Source organism: Hylobates moloch, unplaced genomic scaffold (assembly GCF_009828535.3).
Source record: "Hylobates moloch isolate HMO894 unplaced genomic scaffold, HMol_V3 SCAFFOLD_18, whole genome shotgun sequence".
Lineage (NCBI taxonomy): Eukaryota > Metazoa > Chordata > Mammalia > Primates > Hylobatidae > Hylobates > Hylobates moloch.
In genome coordinates, this window is record NW_026652293.1 from 31,079,655 (window position 1) to 31,098,292 (window position 18,638).

The following is an 18,638-nucleotide window of genomic DNA, read 5'->3' on the forward strand; positions in this document are numbered from 1 at the left end:
ATGGCAACCCACTCCATTTTCCTCTCCTTTTCTCCTCCAAGCTCTCAGCAGGACAAGAGGAAGGAAGCCATGGGACATAGGGATGAGTGTAACCAGAAGCACCTCAAGGGCTGTAAGAGGGTCCTCTGAAAGCCCATTCACCAACTACTTTGGCAGAAGCTAGTGCATTCCCAATGTACCGGAATGGAATGGAATGGAATGATAGGCCATATTCCACCGAATGTGTAGGCTTGTCTTGAGAAACATTTCCTCTTTGTGGGGGAGCAGTGGGTGCGGTGAGACGATAAAAGTAGGTGGAAGGCAGTTCTTTCCAAAGCCCAGCACTTGAAGTGGCTGCATAAAGTAAGGCTGTGCCTGAGTATCGCGCTTCTCTCCTTCAGTGGACAGATTGATGGTTCCATGGGAAACTTTATTGGTCATGTGTATCCAGGGCTGTTTCTGTTCTTATATGGACTGTATCAGGCAGTAGTAATCTCCAAAGCTATAATATTCACTGACTCTCTCCTGTATCGTTCGTCCCCTCCCAGGAATAAGGGAAGATGTGCTAGGCTGTGGAAAATATCCTATGGAGGTTTGTTGAAGGTGGCGACTGGCTCCCTATTGACAGTTTATGAGGTCAGCTGCATTAAAGGAGGGTTGATATTGATGAACAGGGAGCTGCCACCAAGGTTCATGTACCCCAAAGAGTGGCAGCACCTTACCATGTTCATCCTCCTGACTCTCAATGGCTGTGTGGACTTCATGAGCAAGAACATGCTGCCTCAGAGGTGTGTGGGCCTAGAAAAAGGTACCCTGGTCCTGATCATCTACGAGCTCCTGCTGCTGATGGTGTCACATGTTCAAGATTCAGAAGGGGTGGAGCTGCACGTTCATTCTCTGCTCATCTTGGTGGTGTTCCTGCTGTTGCTGGTGTTGACTGCAGAGCTGTGGGCTCCCAACATGTGTCATCTCCAGCTGCTGGAGACCTTCCTGATCCTGATGATGGGCTCCTGGCTGATGCAGGCAGGCTTTATTCTATACAGACCTGTCTCTGGCTATCCATGGCAGGACGATGACATCAGTGACATCATGTTTGTCACCACCTTCTTCTGCTGGCATGTGATGATCGATGCCTCATTCCTGTTGGGAATCTATGGCTTCTCTTCCTTTTGGTATCATTGTTTCAGACCCAGCTTGAAGCTGACTGGGCCCAAAGAAGCTCCGTATTACGCAAGCACTCCAAGACCCCTCTACGAGTTGCTACAGGAAGTGGAGCAGTCAGAGAAAGAGGACCAGGCTCTCCTCCTTCCAAAGAGCTCCCCCTGAGACGGGGCCTACAGTGGCTGGCACATCGTCCACCTCATCTTCCTCCTGTGGGCTCCTCAGCCACGAGCATGCTACTCTCCTTGGTGAAGGTAATGGCCTTGAAGGCTAGCAATTGGTCCCGTCTGCTGGTTCATTTTCTTTTCTTTTCTTTTCTTCTTTTCTTTTTTCTTTTCTTTTCTTTTTTTTTTTTTAGACAGAATCTCACTCTGTTGCCCAGGCTGGAGTGCAAGGCACAATCTCAGCTCAGTGCAACCTCCGCCTCCCAAGTTCAAGTGATTCTCCTGCCTCAGCCTCCCGAGTAGCTGCAATTACAGGAGCCTGCCACCATGCCCGTGCTGGTGCATTTTCTGTCCCTGAGCCTCTAATTACTGAGAAGATAAGGGGAGAGGGATTGAAAAAGAGACACTGATGGGATTTGCAGGAGGGAGGGAAAAGGACCAGGAGAACACCTTTTCTTAGTGTGCAAGAAAAGCCACTGGGGGAAGAGAATGCAACAAAAGGAAGAGCTGGGAAGGGAGGAGAACAGAGTCTAGCAGTTATGCTGTCACTAGCTTCTTCGTCAGCACAAGGGATTGCCTTTTACCTGAGGGAATAAAGACTTCTCACAACTCAAAACTGGACCCATTCAAATCTCATCTTGATAAAGAAAAGTGGGTACTTTATGTGCTCACCAAAGTGGTGCCACCATGTGGAAATAGCATGATAGAATTTATAATTAATTCATACAGGCTGAAATTATGCTCGTTTTTGCCTCCTTCTCTCCCCGCAGCTTTCAAGAATCGGCTTCATTTCAAACTTTACACATAAAGTGAGACTTTTTAAATACTTAATAACATTTCAAATTTCCATAATTTAAATTTGTATAGAATTCAAATGCTACAGCATTTTTATAGAATTCAAATGCTTGGTACTTTCCTGACTTCTCATTTTATTACTCTTACTCTAGCCCAAACTTTCCTATTTCACCATGACCACCCTTGCACATGCAATTTAGCAGATACCATTCTTGGGTCTTTGCAAATTTCTTTTCCTTGCATATCACAGCCAGTCATCCTACAGTCACATATTTACCACGTTATTCGATTCCCAGAATAAACCTACATCTACCCCCCATCGCACCAAGTATCCCCAAGGTGGCCTTCTCCAGAACTCTTATTGATTCCCTTGTTTTGGAACTCTTGGGCACTTACATTAAATCTGCCTTGTTAGTTTGCTCATACAGGTGACACACTTTCTTTTATACTGCTGCTGAAATTATTTTCTTTCAGAAGATTCTTCCTCACCCACTAAAGTACAGGCTCCTAAAGGGAAAAGACTTTGCCTTACCCAAGTTACCAAATTTCCTATGTATACTCCAGCTATGGATCATGGTTATGTTTAATAAAGGCTTCTTTGCTTCCAGAGTCTTCCCTAATCCTGTTTCTTCTAAATGCGTTGCTGGACAGGTTGGAGGCTTTCTGAATCTCTCTGGGTGACAACAACAGTCCTGAACACTGAGTCATTGCCTTAGTAATGCGCCCACTCTCTTCCTTGTTTTGGGGTATAATAAAATCCAGTAACTTGTTTCTGAAGTTGACTCTGTTATTGTTTTTAATCCTCACAAATGTTTCTATAAGGAGTCTCTAGAAAACTGAGACTCCAGCAGGTTGACTTGCCCAAGTCTCACAGCTGGTATGAGGCAACACAGGAATTTAAGTGCAGGTGTGTCTGACGCAACTGTGACTGTGTCCTCTGGGCCACAATGACTTTGCTAATGGCAATGGAGAAGCGAGTTATCTCAAAATGAAAAAAATGAAATTGTGAAAGAAAGAAGAAAGATGGCTGGCCGCTGTGGCTCACGCCTATAATCCCAGCACTTTGTGAGGCCAAGGGGGGCGGATCCCTTGAGGTCAGGAGTTCGAGACCAGCTTGGTCAACATGGTGAAACCCTGTCTCTACTAAATACACAAAAATTAGCTAGGCGTGGTGGCCTGCACCTATAACCCCCAGATACTCGGGAGGCTAAGGCAGGAGAATCACTTGAACCTGGGAGGCGGAGGCTGCAGTGAGCTGAGATTGCACCACTGCACCCTAGCCTGGGTGACAGAGTGAGACTATGTCTAAAAAAAAAAAAGAAAAAAAGAAAGGAAGGAAAGAAGGAAGGAAGGAGGGAAGGAAGGAAGGAAGGAAAGAAAGAAAAAGAAAAGAAAGGAGAAAGAAAAGAAAGCAAGCCAGAAAGCCCAGGTAAAGCAAACAGCACAGTGTAAACACCCTAGACCTCCCTTAGGAGTGTGTTTATGCAACACTTTCTGTCCCCTACCCTGACCCCCATCACCCCCAGGGGGTGAGAATCTGGCAGACTCTCAACTTCTGGCTGGATCTTACACTGCTGGGCTCAAATCCAAAGCAAGGGCTGGGGATAAGACTTGTTTGTGACCAAGGCTTCTAATGTTTGCCATTTCCCCTTTACTCTTGGTTCCTAGCCTTTTTTCAATTACTTTTCTTTGGGAGCCTTCCTTTTCTCTTTACCTCTCTTACACGTTAATGGGAGGTGATGAAAAAGCACAAACACTTAGCTGCCTGTTTCCTGTAATGAGGCCTAATTCTATAACAATAAACCTCTGGTAATCAAGTGATACCCCCCAACATAATAGCTTTCAAATATTCAGTGTAGGCAATAAGCCTGCATGTTATTAACTTACTAGATTTAAGATGTAACAGAAAGGTCCTCCCACTAAAGGCTACCCAAGAAAAAACTCAAAACACTCAAACTTTTGGGGAGAAGTTTGTCATTCTCACAAAATTCCACCAGAGGGCACTAGGTTCACACCACCCCGGCCAAGCTTCTGATTCTCCAACCCCAGTAAACAAGTCTCCGGAGAACGGGTTTAAAAGAAGTGGGAGAGGAGAACGGACAGGAAAAATCCAGAACCAGACTAAGAATTGCCCAAGCATCCAGAAAACATACCCTAGGGCTGTTTGTTTCCCGTTAAAATTTGGCGAGTGAATGTGAAATAAACAGGGATCCAAATTAACTAATGAGGTGGGAGGGGAGGGAGGAAGGGCTGTGGATCCCATTGAGGATTTCTTTGGGAATGGTACCAACTAAAGCACATACTTTGATCTAAATAATTTTTTGATCAGAATGCCAAATTCTCTAAATTTTCTAATTAGCTTCAATAATGTTCCAATCAATCTACAGAACAAAGATCTGTACAGTGTAAATTGAGAATAAAGGACAAAATGTATCTACAAAAACCCCAGATTCACAAAACAATGAAACTGGAGGCAGATTATCAGATGTGAAAAATGATCTCCAAAGAGTCCTTCAAAGAGAATCTGTCCTACGGTGTTGTTTTTTTCTGCTAATCTAGTTATTCACAAAGAAAATATATACTGAGTGTCTGCTATACAGAAGTCACTGGGTAAGCATACCCAGGATTGAGAGGTAAACGGTCGCTCCCTGTCCTCTGCACCTCCCTCAGTGAGGACTGTAGGAATTACGGTATTTTAAAGATGGTGGCCCTGGAACAGATCACACACAGACTGTAGGAATTACGGTATTTTAAAGATGGTGGCCCTGGAACAGATCACACACAGACTGTAGGAATTACGGTATTTTAAAGATGGTGGCCCTGGAACAGATCACACACAGACTGCAGGAATTTCAGTATTTTAGAGATGGTGGCCCCGGAACAGATCACCCACAGACCAAAGAGACTAAAGGAAAGGGAACAGAAAAAGAACAGCACCTCGAAAGCTCATTAGGCTCTAAAATACTAACCTAATGTGACTTCATCAAGTTACTATGAGTTATCTAAGACTCAGTTCCTCATCTTTAAGATAGAATGATGTGAAGATCTAATTCTAGAATTGTATGGCTTTAATTTTCTCAATAGGACATATTTCCCCAGGTTGTTAACTAAGATGAACTTCATTCTTCCCAACTTTCCACGTAGTTTCCTGCTAGAGACATGATTCAGGGTAGAGCTCAAACAGACCCAAACCTTCCATCATAACATGCAGTTGGGGAAATGAAGTGTTCCTTGTATTTGACTGATTTCAGCACGCATCCTACAAAACTCAAATCAGGCTACAGATATGGCTGAGACGTGAATTTCCAATTTCCTGTCTTGAACTGAAAAATATCAAACAATCAAAAACTATAAAGAACAATTCCTCCATTCTCAGTGCTAGTTACTGAACTGAAGTATAATGTAAATGTAGTCTTTCCTTCTCTAATTGTATAAAGTGAAATTTGAAAGCTTGGCCAACTACAGCTTTTCCCTAAATTATGGTTTAAGAATAATGCTATCGACTTCCAGAGCTGTTTCTTTTCTTCTTCATTTTTATTATTATTATTTTGATTTGGTTTAAGATTCTACTATGGTCCATTCTTTTGGAAAGAATTGATGTTGGTTTATTACATAACAATAATTTTTAAAAGAATATTTTACAATTCTGGGTTGGGTTTCCAGGGTGTTCCCCAACCCTGAGTCTCAATTGTATCTCTTTAACATGATTTAAAGGTCTCACTGAATGCCGGTTGAATCATTCATACACAGGGTCAATGTGAGCCCTACCCTAAATTTTGTGTCTAATGTGTATACGGCAACCACACAGGCCCTGGGAAGGCACTCCAGATCCCCAGGTAAAGGACTTCATACTTGCAGAGGGAGAATGGATCCTTTAAAAGACAGATAAAGGGCCGGGCACAGTGGCTCACACCTGTAATCTCAGCACTCTGGGAGGCCGAGGCAGGCGGATCAGGTCAGGAGTTCAAGACAAGTCTGGCCAATAGGGTGAAACCCCGTCTCTACTAAAAATACCAAAAAATTAGCTGGGTGTGGTGGCACACACCTGTAATCCCAGCTCCTTGGGAGGCTGAGGCAGGAGAATTGCTTGAACCCGGGAGGCAGAGGTTACAGTGAGTGGAGGCTGCAGTGAGCCGAGATTGTGCCACTGCATTGAGCCTGAGCAACAGAGTAAGACTCCGTCTCAAAAAAAAAGAAAAAAGAAAAAAAAGAAAAGTTGTTTCCTAATAGAGATAAGATTTGGGGGTAGAGCAAAATCTTAATACAAAGCTTTTATTTAAGGCAGCAGAACAATATTGAAGAAATACTTTTAATCTCAGTCTATTTCTGCAGATTTGGAACAAAATCTTTCCCTGTAATTGCTCTCCCACTCCACCCACCCCTTGGACATGGCAATTCTACTCTAAGAGAGAAAAACATGACTTCAAAACACATGCAATGGAACCCCTTGTCAGCACTGATATGGTGTGTACCAAGAAACAGAAAAGTTCATGGGTTCAAGCATTCTAATGCTCTTTTTATGGTGGGGGTGAAGAATGGGGGCAGGTGGCAATTTAGAAAAGAAGGGGAAGGAGAAGAAAGGGCAGCAGACACAGCAAAGTCAAACTGGATGAAACAGGCTGTTTTACTTTTAACTTCTCTAAAAGTACCGTCTGGGTTTCTGGGGGTGAACCAGTTAAGGGTTTTCTTCTGCTTTTACTTCTTGCCTATGCTCAAGCCTCCCTGGTCAGTTCTTGGACTCATCTGGGCCCTAATTTCATCATTTTAAGTAAATGTGGGGCTGGCCAAGGAGGACAAGGCCTCTCGTTCACTCCTGAAAGAGTCAGTGGTCATGCATTATGTTCCTAACCCTCACAAAGCGTGCCCCTGGTCACATGAATGGATCAAAGCAAATCCATTTCCATTCTCGGAAAAGCAGCTCAAAGCACATGTTCTCTTGATGGTGCCCATGTCACTTCTGCGTGGTTAACAAATATCATTTATTGAACACTCACCCTGGACACTACTGGGGGATATGACAATGAATAAACTGCTCAATGAGGTCAAGACATCTAGCAAGGGAAGCAGGCACTCAAATGGCAGAAATACTATAAGCCTGCAGAACCACACTCGCACCTTACCATTCCATCCTCTGTTATGTTTGCCATCCCCACCTCAGGTGCTGGTGGTGTGTGCAGCAGAGGCTCTGGCTTATGGTTCGGTAGTTTGGTATCTGGAAATGATTAATAACATCTTTTAAAATAAAAACATCACTTTTCTCCTCCTTTGCTCCCCTTCTTCGACCATTTAAACTCAAACCTTTACAGAAAGAAATGAAGACAGCTCACTGTGTTACCAAGGTTAAGTCCAGTTTGATATAATGAATGGTAAAGCATTACACTGAGTCAGAAAAGTTGTATTCAAAAGTCACTATGGGGAAAGAAAGAATCCAATCACCTCAGATTATAGAACTTGGCCTAAGATAATTATAATTGCTGTTTTCTAAACATTTACGATGCACCAGGGACTACTCAATCTCTTCTGCATGTGCTATCACAATTAATCCTTTGATAAGGTAAAAATGATTATCCCTCTTTTATTATAGACAAAGAAACAGGCTTCATGTGGCTAAGTGATTTGGCCAACACAAAGCTGGTATGAAGGGAAAGCCCAGATTTGAACCCAGGTTTGCCTGACCTGCAGCCGTGCCTTTAGCCACCACAATGTAATGCTTCAAGGGGCAGCACTGAAATTTAACAAGGAATTTGTAAGGCACCTTACACAATCCAAAATGTCACCAGTCTGAAACATCCCAAAAACCCCTGTTTGAGATGAATGCTGCATCTGTCATGTAAAAGCACTACAGTGTTATACACTCTTAAAGGAAAGGGATGTTGACCGAAGAAGCTAAGTTATGTGTGTGTGGTCGCAGGCAACATTTCTTTTCCACATTTGCGGTACAAAACATAACCAGAACAAACTTCTTCCCTTCCTCTTCCAAAGGCACTGGAAGCATAAATTCTTGCTCTTTAAACTGAAAGAACCAATAAAAGCTGGACACCATCAGGTGGATTTCAGGCACTAAAAACAGAATGATCGAGTAATAGTACGGGTAGCAATATCTACCTACCTACCTATCTACCTATGTTGTGTCTCTAGGTACATTTCAAGATTGTGTTCACATACACATTTTCCCAACCATCACGGCAAGCTGAGAGGAGAGGTATGTATTCCCATTTTCCAGATTAACAAGAAGCCGCACTTGATTAAGCAAAACCAGGGAGAATTCGTTTAAGGAATTTCTTGACAATCCCTGGACTTCAAAAAGGGCAAGTGAACACCTCGATTTCCTTTCAGCTGCTCCGGGGGCAGTTTGCACACAGAATTTCAAATCTAGTGGGCGGCTCCACAGGTCATTTTCGACGACCACTTTATTTTGCAGATGAGGAAACTTGGGCCCTGAAAGACCTGCCTAGGGTCTGGCCAGCGGCATGAGACAGGTCTCCAGACTTAGTTTCTACCGCCCTCCAGAATCCTCTCTGTGAAATAAGAGAAACAGCACGTTGATTTCAAATGTGAAATGGCAGAGTTCTGTTTATTTCCCCAGACTCAAGAGAGCCGGAGCGGGCGGCTCTTCCAGGCCTTGGGAACCTGGGCCTGTCCCCAGGCCCGAGCGGCACCCGCCCTAGCCCAGGCCCGCCCAAGGTTCCCTCGGGTCCCGCGCCCCGCGCTCCCTCTCAAGCTAACCCCTGTCCGCAGGAAGCGGGGCTCGGAGGCTCCCTCGCAACAAAAGGCTAAATTCGGTTTCCCTGGTTCCTCATTTCCCCAGGGAGCTCTCCTCGTAAAACTATTCCCCGTGAAGGCTGCAGGGCAGAGGTCCAGGGCGCTTTGCTGGGAGCCTCGGGACCCCGGGCTGGGGGCCGTGGGGCGGCACCTTGCAAGCGGGCGGGCGGCGAGCGGAGGCTTCCCGGCCTGGCAGCAACTCGCCCCTCCGCCCTCAGCCCTCCCGGCTCCGCTCCCCTCCCCCACGCCGCCCTGCCCCTCCCCCACGCCCCTTTCTCTTTCTTTCTTTCCGAGCTCGCTTGCCCCCACCCCAGTGGCGCCCGCCGGGCTCCTCGCCCAATGGCCGCGGGGCCCGGGAACGCATCAGCTGATCGGCCCGGGCTCCTGGCCGCTGGGAGCCAATCAGGGCACCGGGGGCGGCCCCGGGCCGCGGATAAAGGGTGCGGGGCTGCTGGCGGCCCTGCAGAGTCGAGAGTGGGAGAAGAGCGGAGCGTGTGAGCGGTACTGCGGCCTCCTCTCCTCTCCTAACCTCGCTCTCGCGGCCTTCCTTTACCCGCCCGCCTGCTCGGCGCCCAGGTAAGTCCCCGGACGGCCCGGTGGCACCCAAGCGATGCGCGCCGCCCCTGCTACCCCGCGAGGCGCGCCGCCCATTCTCTTTTTTCTGCCGCCTGCCCCTCCAGTCCCAGCCCTACGCTGCGGCCTCTCCCGCCCGGGCCTGAGGTCCGGCACGAGTGCTTCTCCCGCGTGCTTCCGCCGCCGGTGGCTTGGACCCGTCGGGGCCGGCGCTGGTGGGGCGCGCCCTTGGCCAGGCTCTGGGAAGGGCGGGGTGAGTTGTTTTGATCTTCTTTTCACTACTTGCGGCTGAAGCGCCGCCCCTGGAGGCCGTTGGGCCGGCCCGCGCCCTGGGGCTCGCAGTGGTGTTTGTGCTGTGGATGGAGTGGCGGTGCGGTCCCCAGTGGAGCGCAAACAAGGCGCTTGGTTGGCGCGGGCGCCTCGCTGCCTTCCTCGTGGTGGGGCGTTCGGAGCAATCGTCGTGGTTCTGGCGATGGTTGAGACGCCACGATTGCGGCGTGTAACGGTGAGCGTTGTTTGCGCGGCCGGCTCCCGCCTCGGGGTCCCGGGGGCCTTCCAATGTGACCGAACAATGGAGAGCCCGGGCCTCGGCGCAGTCAGTGGAGAAGCCGGGCCGAGCCGAGGCAGCAGCAGCAGCGCGCAGTCCCTCCGGACTGCGCCCCCACCCTCCCCCGGACCCCCCAACCCCTCGGCGGCGGGGTATGGCCACCTCCGTGAGGCCCTGAGATTCGGACGGGGGCCCGAGGGGCGGGGCGCCCACTTTAGGGACATTTCAGTGAGAAGGGGCTGCTTTCAAAGTGGATAATTATAACTCCCTCGGGGGCGGGAAGCGGGGATCCTCCCCCAGCCGCAAGTCCACGAAGAAAGCAACGAATGAAAATGATGAAGACGACGAGAAGTCGGACTCCTCGGGGTCGCGCTCCAGCTGCTTCGGCTTTGTCGCCTACTCCGTGAACTCCGGGGAGAAATCTCGAGTCAAGATTAAGACCTTAACCCACCAACCTGCCTGTTCCGACACCCCCCGGGCCGGCCGCTGTCTGTCCCCTTCTCCATCGCCCTCTCCCAGAAAGCTCCGGTGCTTGCAGCAGCTAGAGTCTGAGAAAGAGGAGAGGCGCGAACGCCGCTCCAAAAAGAGAAGGGTTAAAGAGGGCATCCCTAACAATACGCTTGACTTTCTGTGGCTGGGGTGAGTGAGGGGGCAGGGAGGACGACCTCGGAGTTGGTGGGAGCTGCAGAAACGGCTGAAAACTTCAGAATCCATTCCCCCCACATAAACTTGGCACCGCGGCAGCAGCAGTTGATAGAGTGGCACTAGGCTGCTGGCATCCAACTCGGCTCACGGAAAAGAGCAAGAGATCCGAAACTGAGGCTTAGGACAAAGTGTGCATGATATTGGTGGTGTAACATGTTGGAGAGGACAGCCGAGAAATTGGGTTGTAGCTTTTTTTTTTTCAACAGAGTCTCGATCTGTTGCCCAGGTTGGAGTGCAGGGGTGCAATCTTCCAGCTCACTGTAACCTCTACCTTTGTGGTTCAGGCGATTCTCCTGTGTCAGCCTCCCGAGTAGCTGGGATTACAGGCGTGCACAACCACGCCCGGCTAATTTTTGTATTTTTAGTAGAGACGGGGTTTCACCATGTTGGCCAGGCTGGTCTCGAACTTCGTACCTCAGGTGATCCGCCCGCTTCGTGGGTTGTAGCTTTTAGCAGGAGCTAAAGGGCTCTGGGATGGAGGTGGGAAGTAGGATTTGGCCAGCCGAGTCTTCTAGAGGCAATATTGGGGTGTTGGTCTTCCCCAAGGGGAAGGGTGGTGAGGCTGTCAGGGAGGAGCAGTTATGTTTTCAGCTGGGCAAACATGGACGGTTGCCCATAGAAACTTTACCACTGTACTTCAGAACGTTGCCCTAGTCGTTGGAGGAGAACAATGTGTTCCCTTTCTAGCCATCCTGGGCCACGGAGGGAGGAGGGAGGGAGAGAACGTTTCCTCTTCGGCTGTTGTGGCTTCTTTCAGAGGTTTTGTGGTAGTGGCTGGCAGTTATTAGTATGCCTCATGGCTTTTAAATTTCCAGACTTTTTTGATTTAGAAGTGGAAATTTCCTAATTACTTGAAGTCTTCTTGTAGAATTCCATAATGTTGTGATTCTTACCATCTTAAGTGAGACTTTGCATTAGACCTATGGAAATTATGGCAGCATGCCCCTTAGAATCTGGCTTGAATCAGCTTTTGTTGTAGGAAACTGCTAGCCTTTTTAAAAAATATATTGTAACCTTGTTTCATCCTTGAATCTAAATGTGTAGTAAGCTTTCTTTTGGTGGGGAGGGGCGGTGGGTTTGAGTTTAAGACCACAGCTAGGATGAAAGGCAAAGAGAAAAACAGAAACTGTGGAAGCCAAGCCTGTTCTGTGGCTGGATTTTACTTGTATTGGAAGAAGTTCTATGTTTTGTAAATTTGTATATTGGTTTTGGTTTGCTTCCTCTGATAGCTTAGTATTTGGATAGTTTAGTGTTACCTCAGCTACACTGCGGGAATAGACCTTAGTCCTCACAAGTATAAATTCTAGCTTGGAAGCCTGGGTTCTGCAGTAGCTGTGGAACTTAAGCCTCTGAGCTCAGGGATGCAGAGGCATTGAGTTACTACCAAGGGCCTGATCTTTTCTTTAGCAGGCATCTGTGTTAATTGTTTTGAAAGGTGGTGATCAGTTTTACAGCCTATTATAAAGGAGATTTTTGCCTACTATAAAACTAATCCCCCTGAAAGAGTGAGTAAACGTAACTTTTTGTGTGTTGACTTCCACAGGGGAAGGAGTTGGCACTTACACTCTGACTTTTGATTCAGTCATCCCTCTTGAGCCATTTTTGCAGGGGATCAGTTTGGAGTGGGCGTTAACAATGTTATTTTTTTTTTTCTCTCCAGAACACCTTCCACCATGACCACCTCAGCAAGTTCCCACTTAAATAAAGGCATCAAGCAGGTGTACATGTCCCTGCCTCAGGGTGAGAAAGTCCAGGCCATGTATATCTGGATCGATGGTACTGGAGAAGGACTGCGCTGCAAGACCCGGACCCTGGACAGTGAGCCCAAGTGTGTGGAAGGTGAGAGAGCAATGTGGAGTGGGGCACACACTGGGTGGGATCTGCAGAGGGGTGGGCAGCAGCCTTTGACTCAGCCTCTGGATTAGGCCTCTTTCTTCTGTTTGTAAAGGTTTCCTAAGGCAGGGCTTTTCAGACTTCATTCAGTCAACATTAAGCTCCTACACTGCCTCAAAGCAGAGCGACAGTGGAACCCTTGGTTTCAATGGAATTGTGCATGTAGGCCAGTGTATTGAAGAAAAACTAAGTCTGGTTTATGGAGAGTTGGCATGGGGCTTAGAGATTGCCGACCTGGACATCCCCACTTACCTGGCTCTAAGGCACCCTCAGAAAACCACTGCTCTAACCTGAGAATACCATCTAGTTTACAAACTCTTAGAAAACTGTGTTTAATACTCATATCACTGGCTTCTAGATGTGAAGCAAATGCTCTATGATGGTTTTTAAATACGACTAATTTTTAGTTGATGCCACTTTTGGAAATTCTTAAACTAATTGCTTATCCCTCTAGGAGCTACAGTTAGATTATAGTTGTGACCTTCATTTTTCAGTCTAGAACAAGCCATAGTCTTCCCTCTTCTGGAAAGGGGCCATAAGAAAGTATCACCTCCTACCTAGTTTAGGATAGCTTACTTTTCCTTTTTGAGTAAGTGAATGATCATAATACAAAGTCTATATTGTGTACTTGTTATGTGGCAGATAGTGCACAGACACTGAAGATATAAAGTGAGAGTCTGGTCTCTTCCTTCAGAGAACTCAGTCAGCTAGAGAGACAAAGCAGCCTTTAAAACAGTGGGAAAGGTGGATAGGTGATAAGGGAGCATCCTTGAGTAAGTCATCCTGCTAGTTGTCTGTTCCTTCATCTATAAAATAAGGACATAACTTGCCAGAATACACTGGGGGCATGAGAAGAAGGAAGCGACACATTACCTAAAGGAAGAATCAGAATCCTTCACTATCTCAATATTTTAAGTGACTGATAGGATGGTAGTGATAACAGAATGCTTCAGTTTGTCTCCTGGAAGACATCTGGGAAGGGAGTATCTGGTATATTTCTTTTAAGGAATTGGTACAATGGTCTTACTTTGGAACTCAGATAGGAAGGGCTATAGGATCCAGGTACAGGTGCCAGAGTATACATATTAATGATGGCATTTATGCCTTAATGAATTCCTGGAAAAGAGATCTTTAGAGATGGGAAGGTGAGTGAAGGGGTGGCTGTATTTGCATTGCTTGGAAAGCTCCTGTATGTTTTAAATGTAATTTTCCCTCTTTTTGCCCCAGAGTTGCCTGAGTGGAATTTCGATGGCTCTAGTACTTTACAGTCTGAGGGTTCCAACAGTGACATGTATCTCGTGCCTGCTGCCATGTTTCGGGACCCCTTCCGTAAGGACCCTAACAAGCTGGTGTTATGTGAAGTTTTCAAGTACAATCGAAGGCCTGCAGGTGTGTATAGCACAGCTATGGATGCCCCTCCTCAATCTGTGAATGCTGTGAAGGGGAGGGAGAAGACATTCTGAAATCAGTATTGGGAAGACTAGGCTATTTCAGGACTATTTTAAGAATCTGAGTGATTCTCTTCCCTGAACTTCTGCTTTGAGGAAGAGATAATATGGCCCATCTTTCTATGGTCTTCTCTGTTGGTGGCATAAAATAGCATTGAATTTGTCCAGATCTGTTTGCCGGTCTTGGAGTCCCCAGTAACAGCCTTCCTGCCTGGAATGTAGGCCAGGACAAATGTAAACCAATGGACAAATGTTTCTCAAAAATTAGAGAATGGCTCCAAGTGCCTGAGAAATGAAGAATAAATCTGACAACCAGAAGCAGCTGTCTGGTGAATAGAGGGTTAAGTGCCTGGCATTTGGTGCTTGGGAGGTGGCCAGAATGCAGATAAAGTGAAAGTTGCCCTGTTCTAAATCCACTCCCATATGACTTGGTTGTAACTGAGTTTAGTTAAAACTGAAGTCTTTCAGAGTCTTCCTACAGATGTACAATTAACAGCTTCTCTCATTTTTCTGACTCAGTGATCCCAAGAACGCCTGTACTGGCTCAGTTCGTACCATAGTGCACACCTCAGTTGTATAGAATTCAAGGACTATTCTCCCATCAGCATCGGTATTCAGCATCTATGTCTTTAGATCCCTGATGGCGTATTATTGACTCTTTTTTTCTAGAGACCAATTTGAGGCACACCTGTAAACGGATAATGGACATGGTGAGCAACCAGCACCCCTGGTTTGGCATGGAGCAGGAATATACCCTCATGGGGACAGATGGGCACCCCTTTGGTTGGCCTTCCAACGGCTTCCCAGGCCCCCAGGGTAAGTCTTCTTGGGTTAGCGGTGAAATTCTCAGAAGTGTCTAACTGTTCAGGAATGCCCCTTCCCAGGGATGGGAGTGACTTTCTGAATCAAGAAGCAAAATAATACAGTAAAGGCGAAACAGTCCTCACATCACCAAAGTCCAAAAATGGATATAAATATATAAAGTAAGGTTTTAGGGGGAAACTTTGGCCCCACTGAAGCTGTAGTGAAGAGGAACTCCCCTATTGCCCCTCCCCTGCCCTGCACCTGCAGATGAAGGCAAGGATAATGATTCAAGAGGGCAAGGCTTAAGGGCCTTCTGATCTCTGACTTTGGGATTCTCTGGATTTCTTGACTCTTAGCGTTTTGTCTTGATGCTTCTGTAGGTCCATATTACTGTGGTGTGGGAGCAGACAGAGCCTATGGCAGGGACATCGTGGAGGCCCATTACCGGGCCTGCTTGTATGCTGGAGTCAAGATTGCGGGGACTAATGCCGAGGTCATGCCTGCCCAGGTAAATATAGCTCCAATCCATCAAGAAGGGTAGGTAGGCGCACATAGGACTTTTGCTAGTAAGGGCTGCTGATACACCACTCACTAACCCAAAATCTAAGAACAGGTTGGAGTACAGGTGAGAAGAGAACAGGTTTAGGAGCTTCTGGGTTGGAGTGAGCAGTTGGCTTTGTTTTAATGGCCAAGCTTCTCGTTTCTAGTGGGAATTTCAAATTGGACCTTGTGAAGGAATCAGCATGGGAGATCATCTCTGGGTGGCCCGTTTCATCTTGCATCGTGTGTGTGAAGACTTTGGAGTGATAGCAACCTTTGATCCTAAGCCCATTCCTGGGAACTGGAATGGTGCAGGCTGCCACACCAACTTCAGCACCAAGGCCATGCGGGAGGAGAATGGTCTGAAGTGAGTACCTTCTGCCGGGGCCATCTTTAATCTCTTGTGGCAGAAAACTTGGGAGGAGACTTAGCAATCTCTCAGCAAAGTCTCCTTTGCAGGATGACTTGCAAATATTTGCTAAAGATGAGTAAACTTGACTTCTCAGTCTGGACGTATTTTAGCTGTTGACACTTGCCTTCAAATTCTCTCATTTTGTTCCTATTTGAAAAATACCAAATAATACTTCTGATTCACAGTGATAAATATTTGTTATAATTTATATAATATATATTAGTCATATATCATTATATAAATATATATCGATATATGTATTTGTGACATATGTCATGGTGACAAGGAAAAGCTGACAAATTCATGCATTTGAAAACCTTTTAGAACTAAATTAGTAACAATACAGGCATGTGGATAAGCTTAATGCTTATGAGGGGGAGAAAGTTTCAGATGATTAGTCTTTTCAACAAATAGTAACTTTCTACTGCTTGTCGGGCACTGTTCTGACCACCGAGACACACAGGTAAGAAGACGCAGCCACTGCCCTCATGAAGTATTTGTTCTACTGGTATAGTATTTTGGTGCACTTCATTCTTGGCTCCATACCTGGAGACAAGGTTGGACCGCCATCTTTTCTGTTTCCTCTAGGTACATCGAGGAGGCCATTGAGAAACTAAGCAAGCGGCACCAGTACCACATCCGTGCCTATGATCCCAAGGGAGGCCTGGACAATGCCCGACGTCTAACTGGATTCCATGAAACCTCCAACATCAACGACTTTTCTGCTGGTGTAGCCAATCGTAGCGCCAGCATACGCATTCCCCGGACTGTTGGCCAGGAGAAGAAGGGTTACTTTGAAGACCGTCGCCCGTCTGCCAACTGCGACCCATTTTCGGTGACAGAAGCTCTCATCCGCACGTGTCTTCTCAATGAAACCGGCGATGAGCCCTTCCAGTACAAAAATTAAGTGGACTAGACCTCCAGCTGTTGAGCCCCTCCTAGTTCTTCATCCCACTCCAACTCTTCCCCCTCTCCCAGTTGTCCCGATTGTAACTCAAAGGGTGGAATATCAAGGTCGTTTTTTTTCATTCCATGTGCCCAGTTAATCTTGCTTTCTTTGTTTGGCTGGGATAGAGGGGTCAAGTTATTAATTTCTTCACACCTACCCTCCCTTTTTCCCTATCACTGAGGCTTTTTAGTGCATTAGTGGGGAGGAGGGTGGGGAAACATAACCACTGCTTCCATTTAATGGGGTGCACCTGTCCAATAGGCATAGCTATCCGGACAGACCACGTCTGCAGGAGGAGGACTTTTCTTCCAGGTAGCTGAAAGGGGAAGACCTGACTACTCTGGTTAGGTTAGGATTTGCCCTCGTGGTGGAAACTTTTAAGAAGTTATAACCAACTTTTCTATTAAAAGTGGGAATTAGGAGAGAAGGTAGGGGTTGGGAATCAGAGAGAATGGCTTTGGTCTCTTGCTTGTGGGACTAGCCTGGCTTGGGACTAAATGCCCTGCTCTGAACACAAAGCTCAGTATAAACTGATGGATATCCCTACCTTGAAAGAAGAAAAGGTTCTTATTGCTTGGTCCTTGATTTATCACACAAAGCAGAATAGTATTTTTATATTTAAATGTAAAGACAAAAAACTATATGTATGGTTTTGTGGATTATGTGTGTTTTGCTAAAGGAAAAAACCATCCAGGTCACGGAGCACCAAATTTGAGACAAATAGTCGGATTAGAAATAAAGCATCTCATTTAGAGTAGGGAGCGAGGGAGGTGGTTCTTAGAAAGATGGTGATCTGGGGTTAGGCCCTCATGACCCTTTTGGGTTTCTGCCCTGCCCACCCTCTGGAGAAGGTGGGCACTGGATTAGTTAACAGATGACACGTTACTAGCAGTCACTTGATCTCCGTGGCTTTGGTTTAAAAGACACACTTGTCCACATGGATTTAGAGATAAGAGTTGGCTGGTCAACTTGAGCATGTTACTGACAGAGGGGGTATTGGGGTTATTTTCTGGTAGGAATAGCATGTCACTAAAGCAGGCCTTTTGATATTAAATTTTTTAAAAAGCAAAATTATAGAAGTTTAGATTTTAATCAAATTTGTAGGGTTTCTAGGTAATTTTTACAGAATTGCGTGTTTGCTTCAACTGTCTCCTACTTCTGCTCTTGGAGGAGATGGGGACAGGGCTGGAGTCAAAACACTTGTAATTTTGTATCCTGATGTCTTTGTTAAGACTGCTGAGGAATTATTTTTTTTCTTTTATAATAAGAAATAAACCCCACCTTTATTCCTTCATTTCATCTACCGTTTTCTGGTTCTTGTGTTGGCTGTGGCAGCCCAGCTGTGGTTTTCTTTTGCCATGACAACTTCTAATTGCCATGTACAGTATGTTCAAAGTCAAATAACTCCTCATTGTAAACAAACTGTAACTGCCCAAAGCAGCACTTATAAATCAGCCTAACATAAGATCTCTCTCATGTGTTTGTGATTCTTTCAAATCCCTATGTGCCATTATATTCCTTTATTTCCTAACACAGGCAAAATAAGCTCAAGTTTATATATGAGTTTTTAAAACACTGGAGTGATGTTGCTGACCAGCCCTTTCCTGTACCTCTCTAAGTTGGGTATTTGGGACTTCAGGGATTAAGTTTTTCACCTAGTCTTAGTAACACACAATCTTGGCATTTCCTAGCCTAGAGTTTTGTAGCAGGGTACAAGCCCCACTCCTCCCCCTTCCTGTGCTCCCCCGAGTTTGGTTTTGGCTTAGCATAACATTGTTTTGACCATTCCTGGCCTAATAGAATAGCCTAACATACTTAATGTATGATTAACTGGCTTTACAATTTCTACTCTCTGCTGTCAGTGATTCATTTAAATAACAAATATTAGCTACCCTGCTACCCTGGT

At 46.2% G+C, this 18,638-nt stretch overlaps 2 protein-coding genes across 4 annotated transcripts; both read left to right on the forward strand.

Moving 5' to 3' along the window:
- LOC116457992 (transmembrane epididymal protein 1-like) lies at nt 1-1,305 on the forward strand. Its single transcript, XM_032137503.1, has 2 exons — nt 1-112; nt 431-1,305. Exons 1-2 carry the CDS (start codon nt 1-3, stop codon nt 1,303-1,305), a joined length of 987 nt encoding a protein of 328 aa, XP_031993394.1.
- A 7,988-nt stretch (nt 1,306-9,293) lies between these two features.
- On the forward strand, nt 9,294-18,199 carry GLUL (glutamate-ammonia ligase). Of its 3 annotated transcripts, none has more exons than XM_032137534.2 (7): nt 9,294-9,437; nt 12,347-12,525; nt 13,807-13,968; nt 14,697-14,843; nt 15,212-15,339; nt 15,539-15,738; nt 16,372-18,199. In XM_032137534.2, the coding sequence occupies exons 2-7, from the start codon at nt 12,360-12,362 to the stop codon at nt 16,688-16,690; spliced, it is 1,122 nt and encodes a 373-aa protein (XP_031993425.1). In that variant the 5' UTR covers nt 9,294-9,437; nt 12,347-12,359; the 3' UTR covers nt 16,691-18,199. The 3 variants fall into 3 exon arrangements, with proteins under 3 accessions (XP_031993425.1, XP_031993428.1, XP_031993429.1); XM_032137537.2 differs by lacking the exon at nt 9,294-9,437 and adding an exon at nt 9,774-9,939; XM_032137538.2 differs by lacking the exon at nt 9,294-9,437 and adding an exon at nt 10,141-10,620.
- Nucleotides 18,200-18,638: the final 439 nt, after the last annotated feature.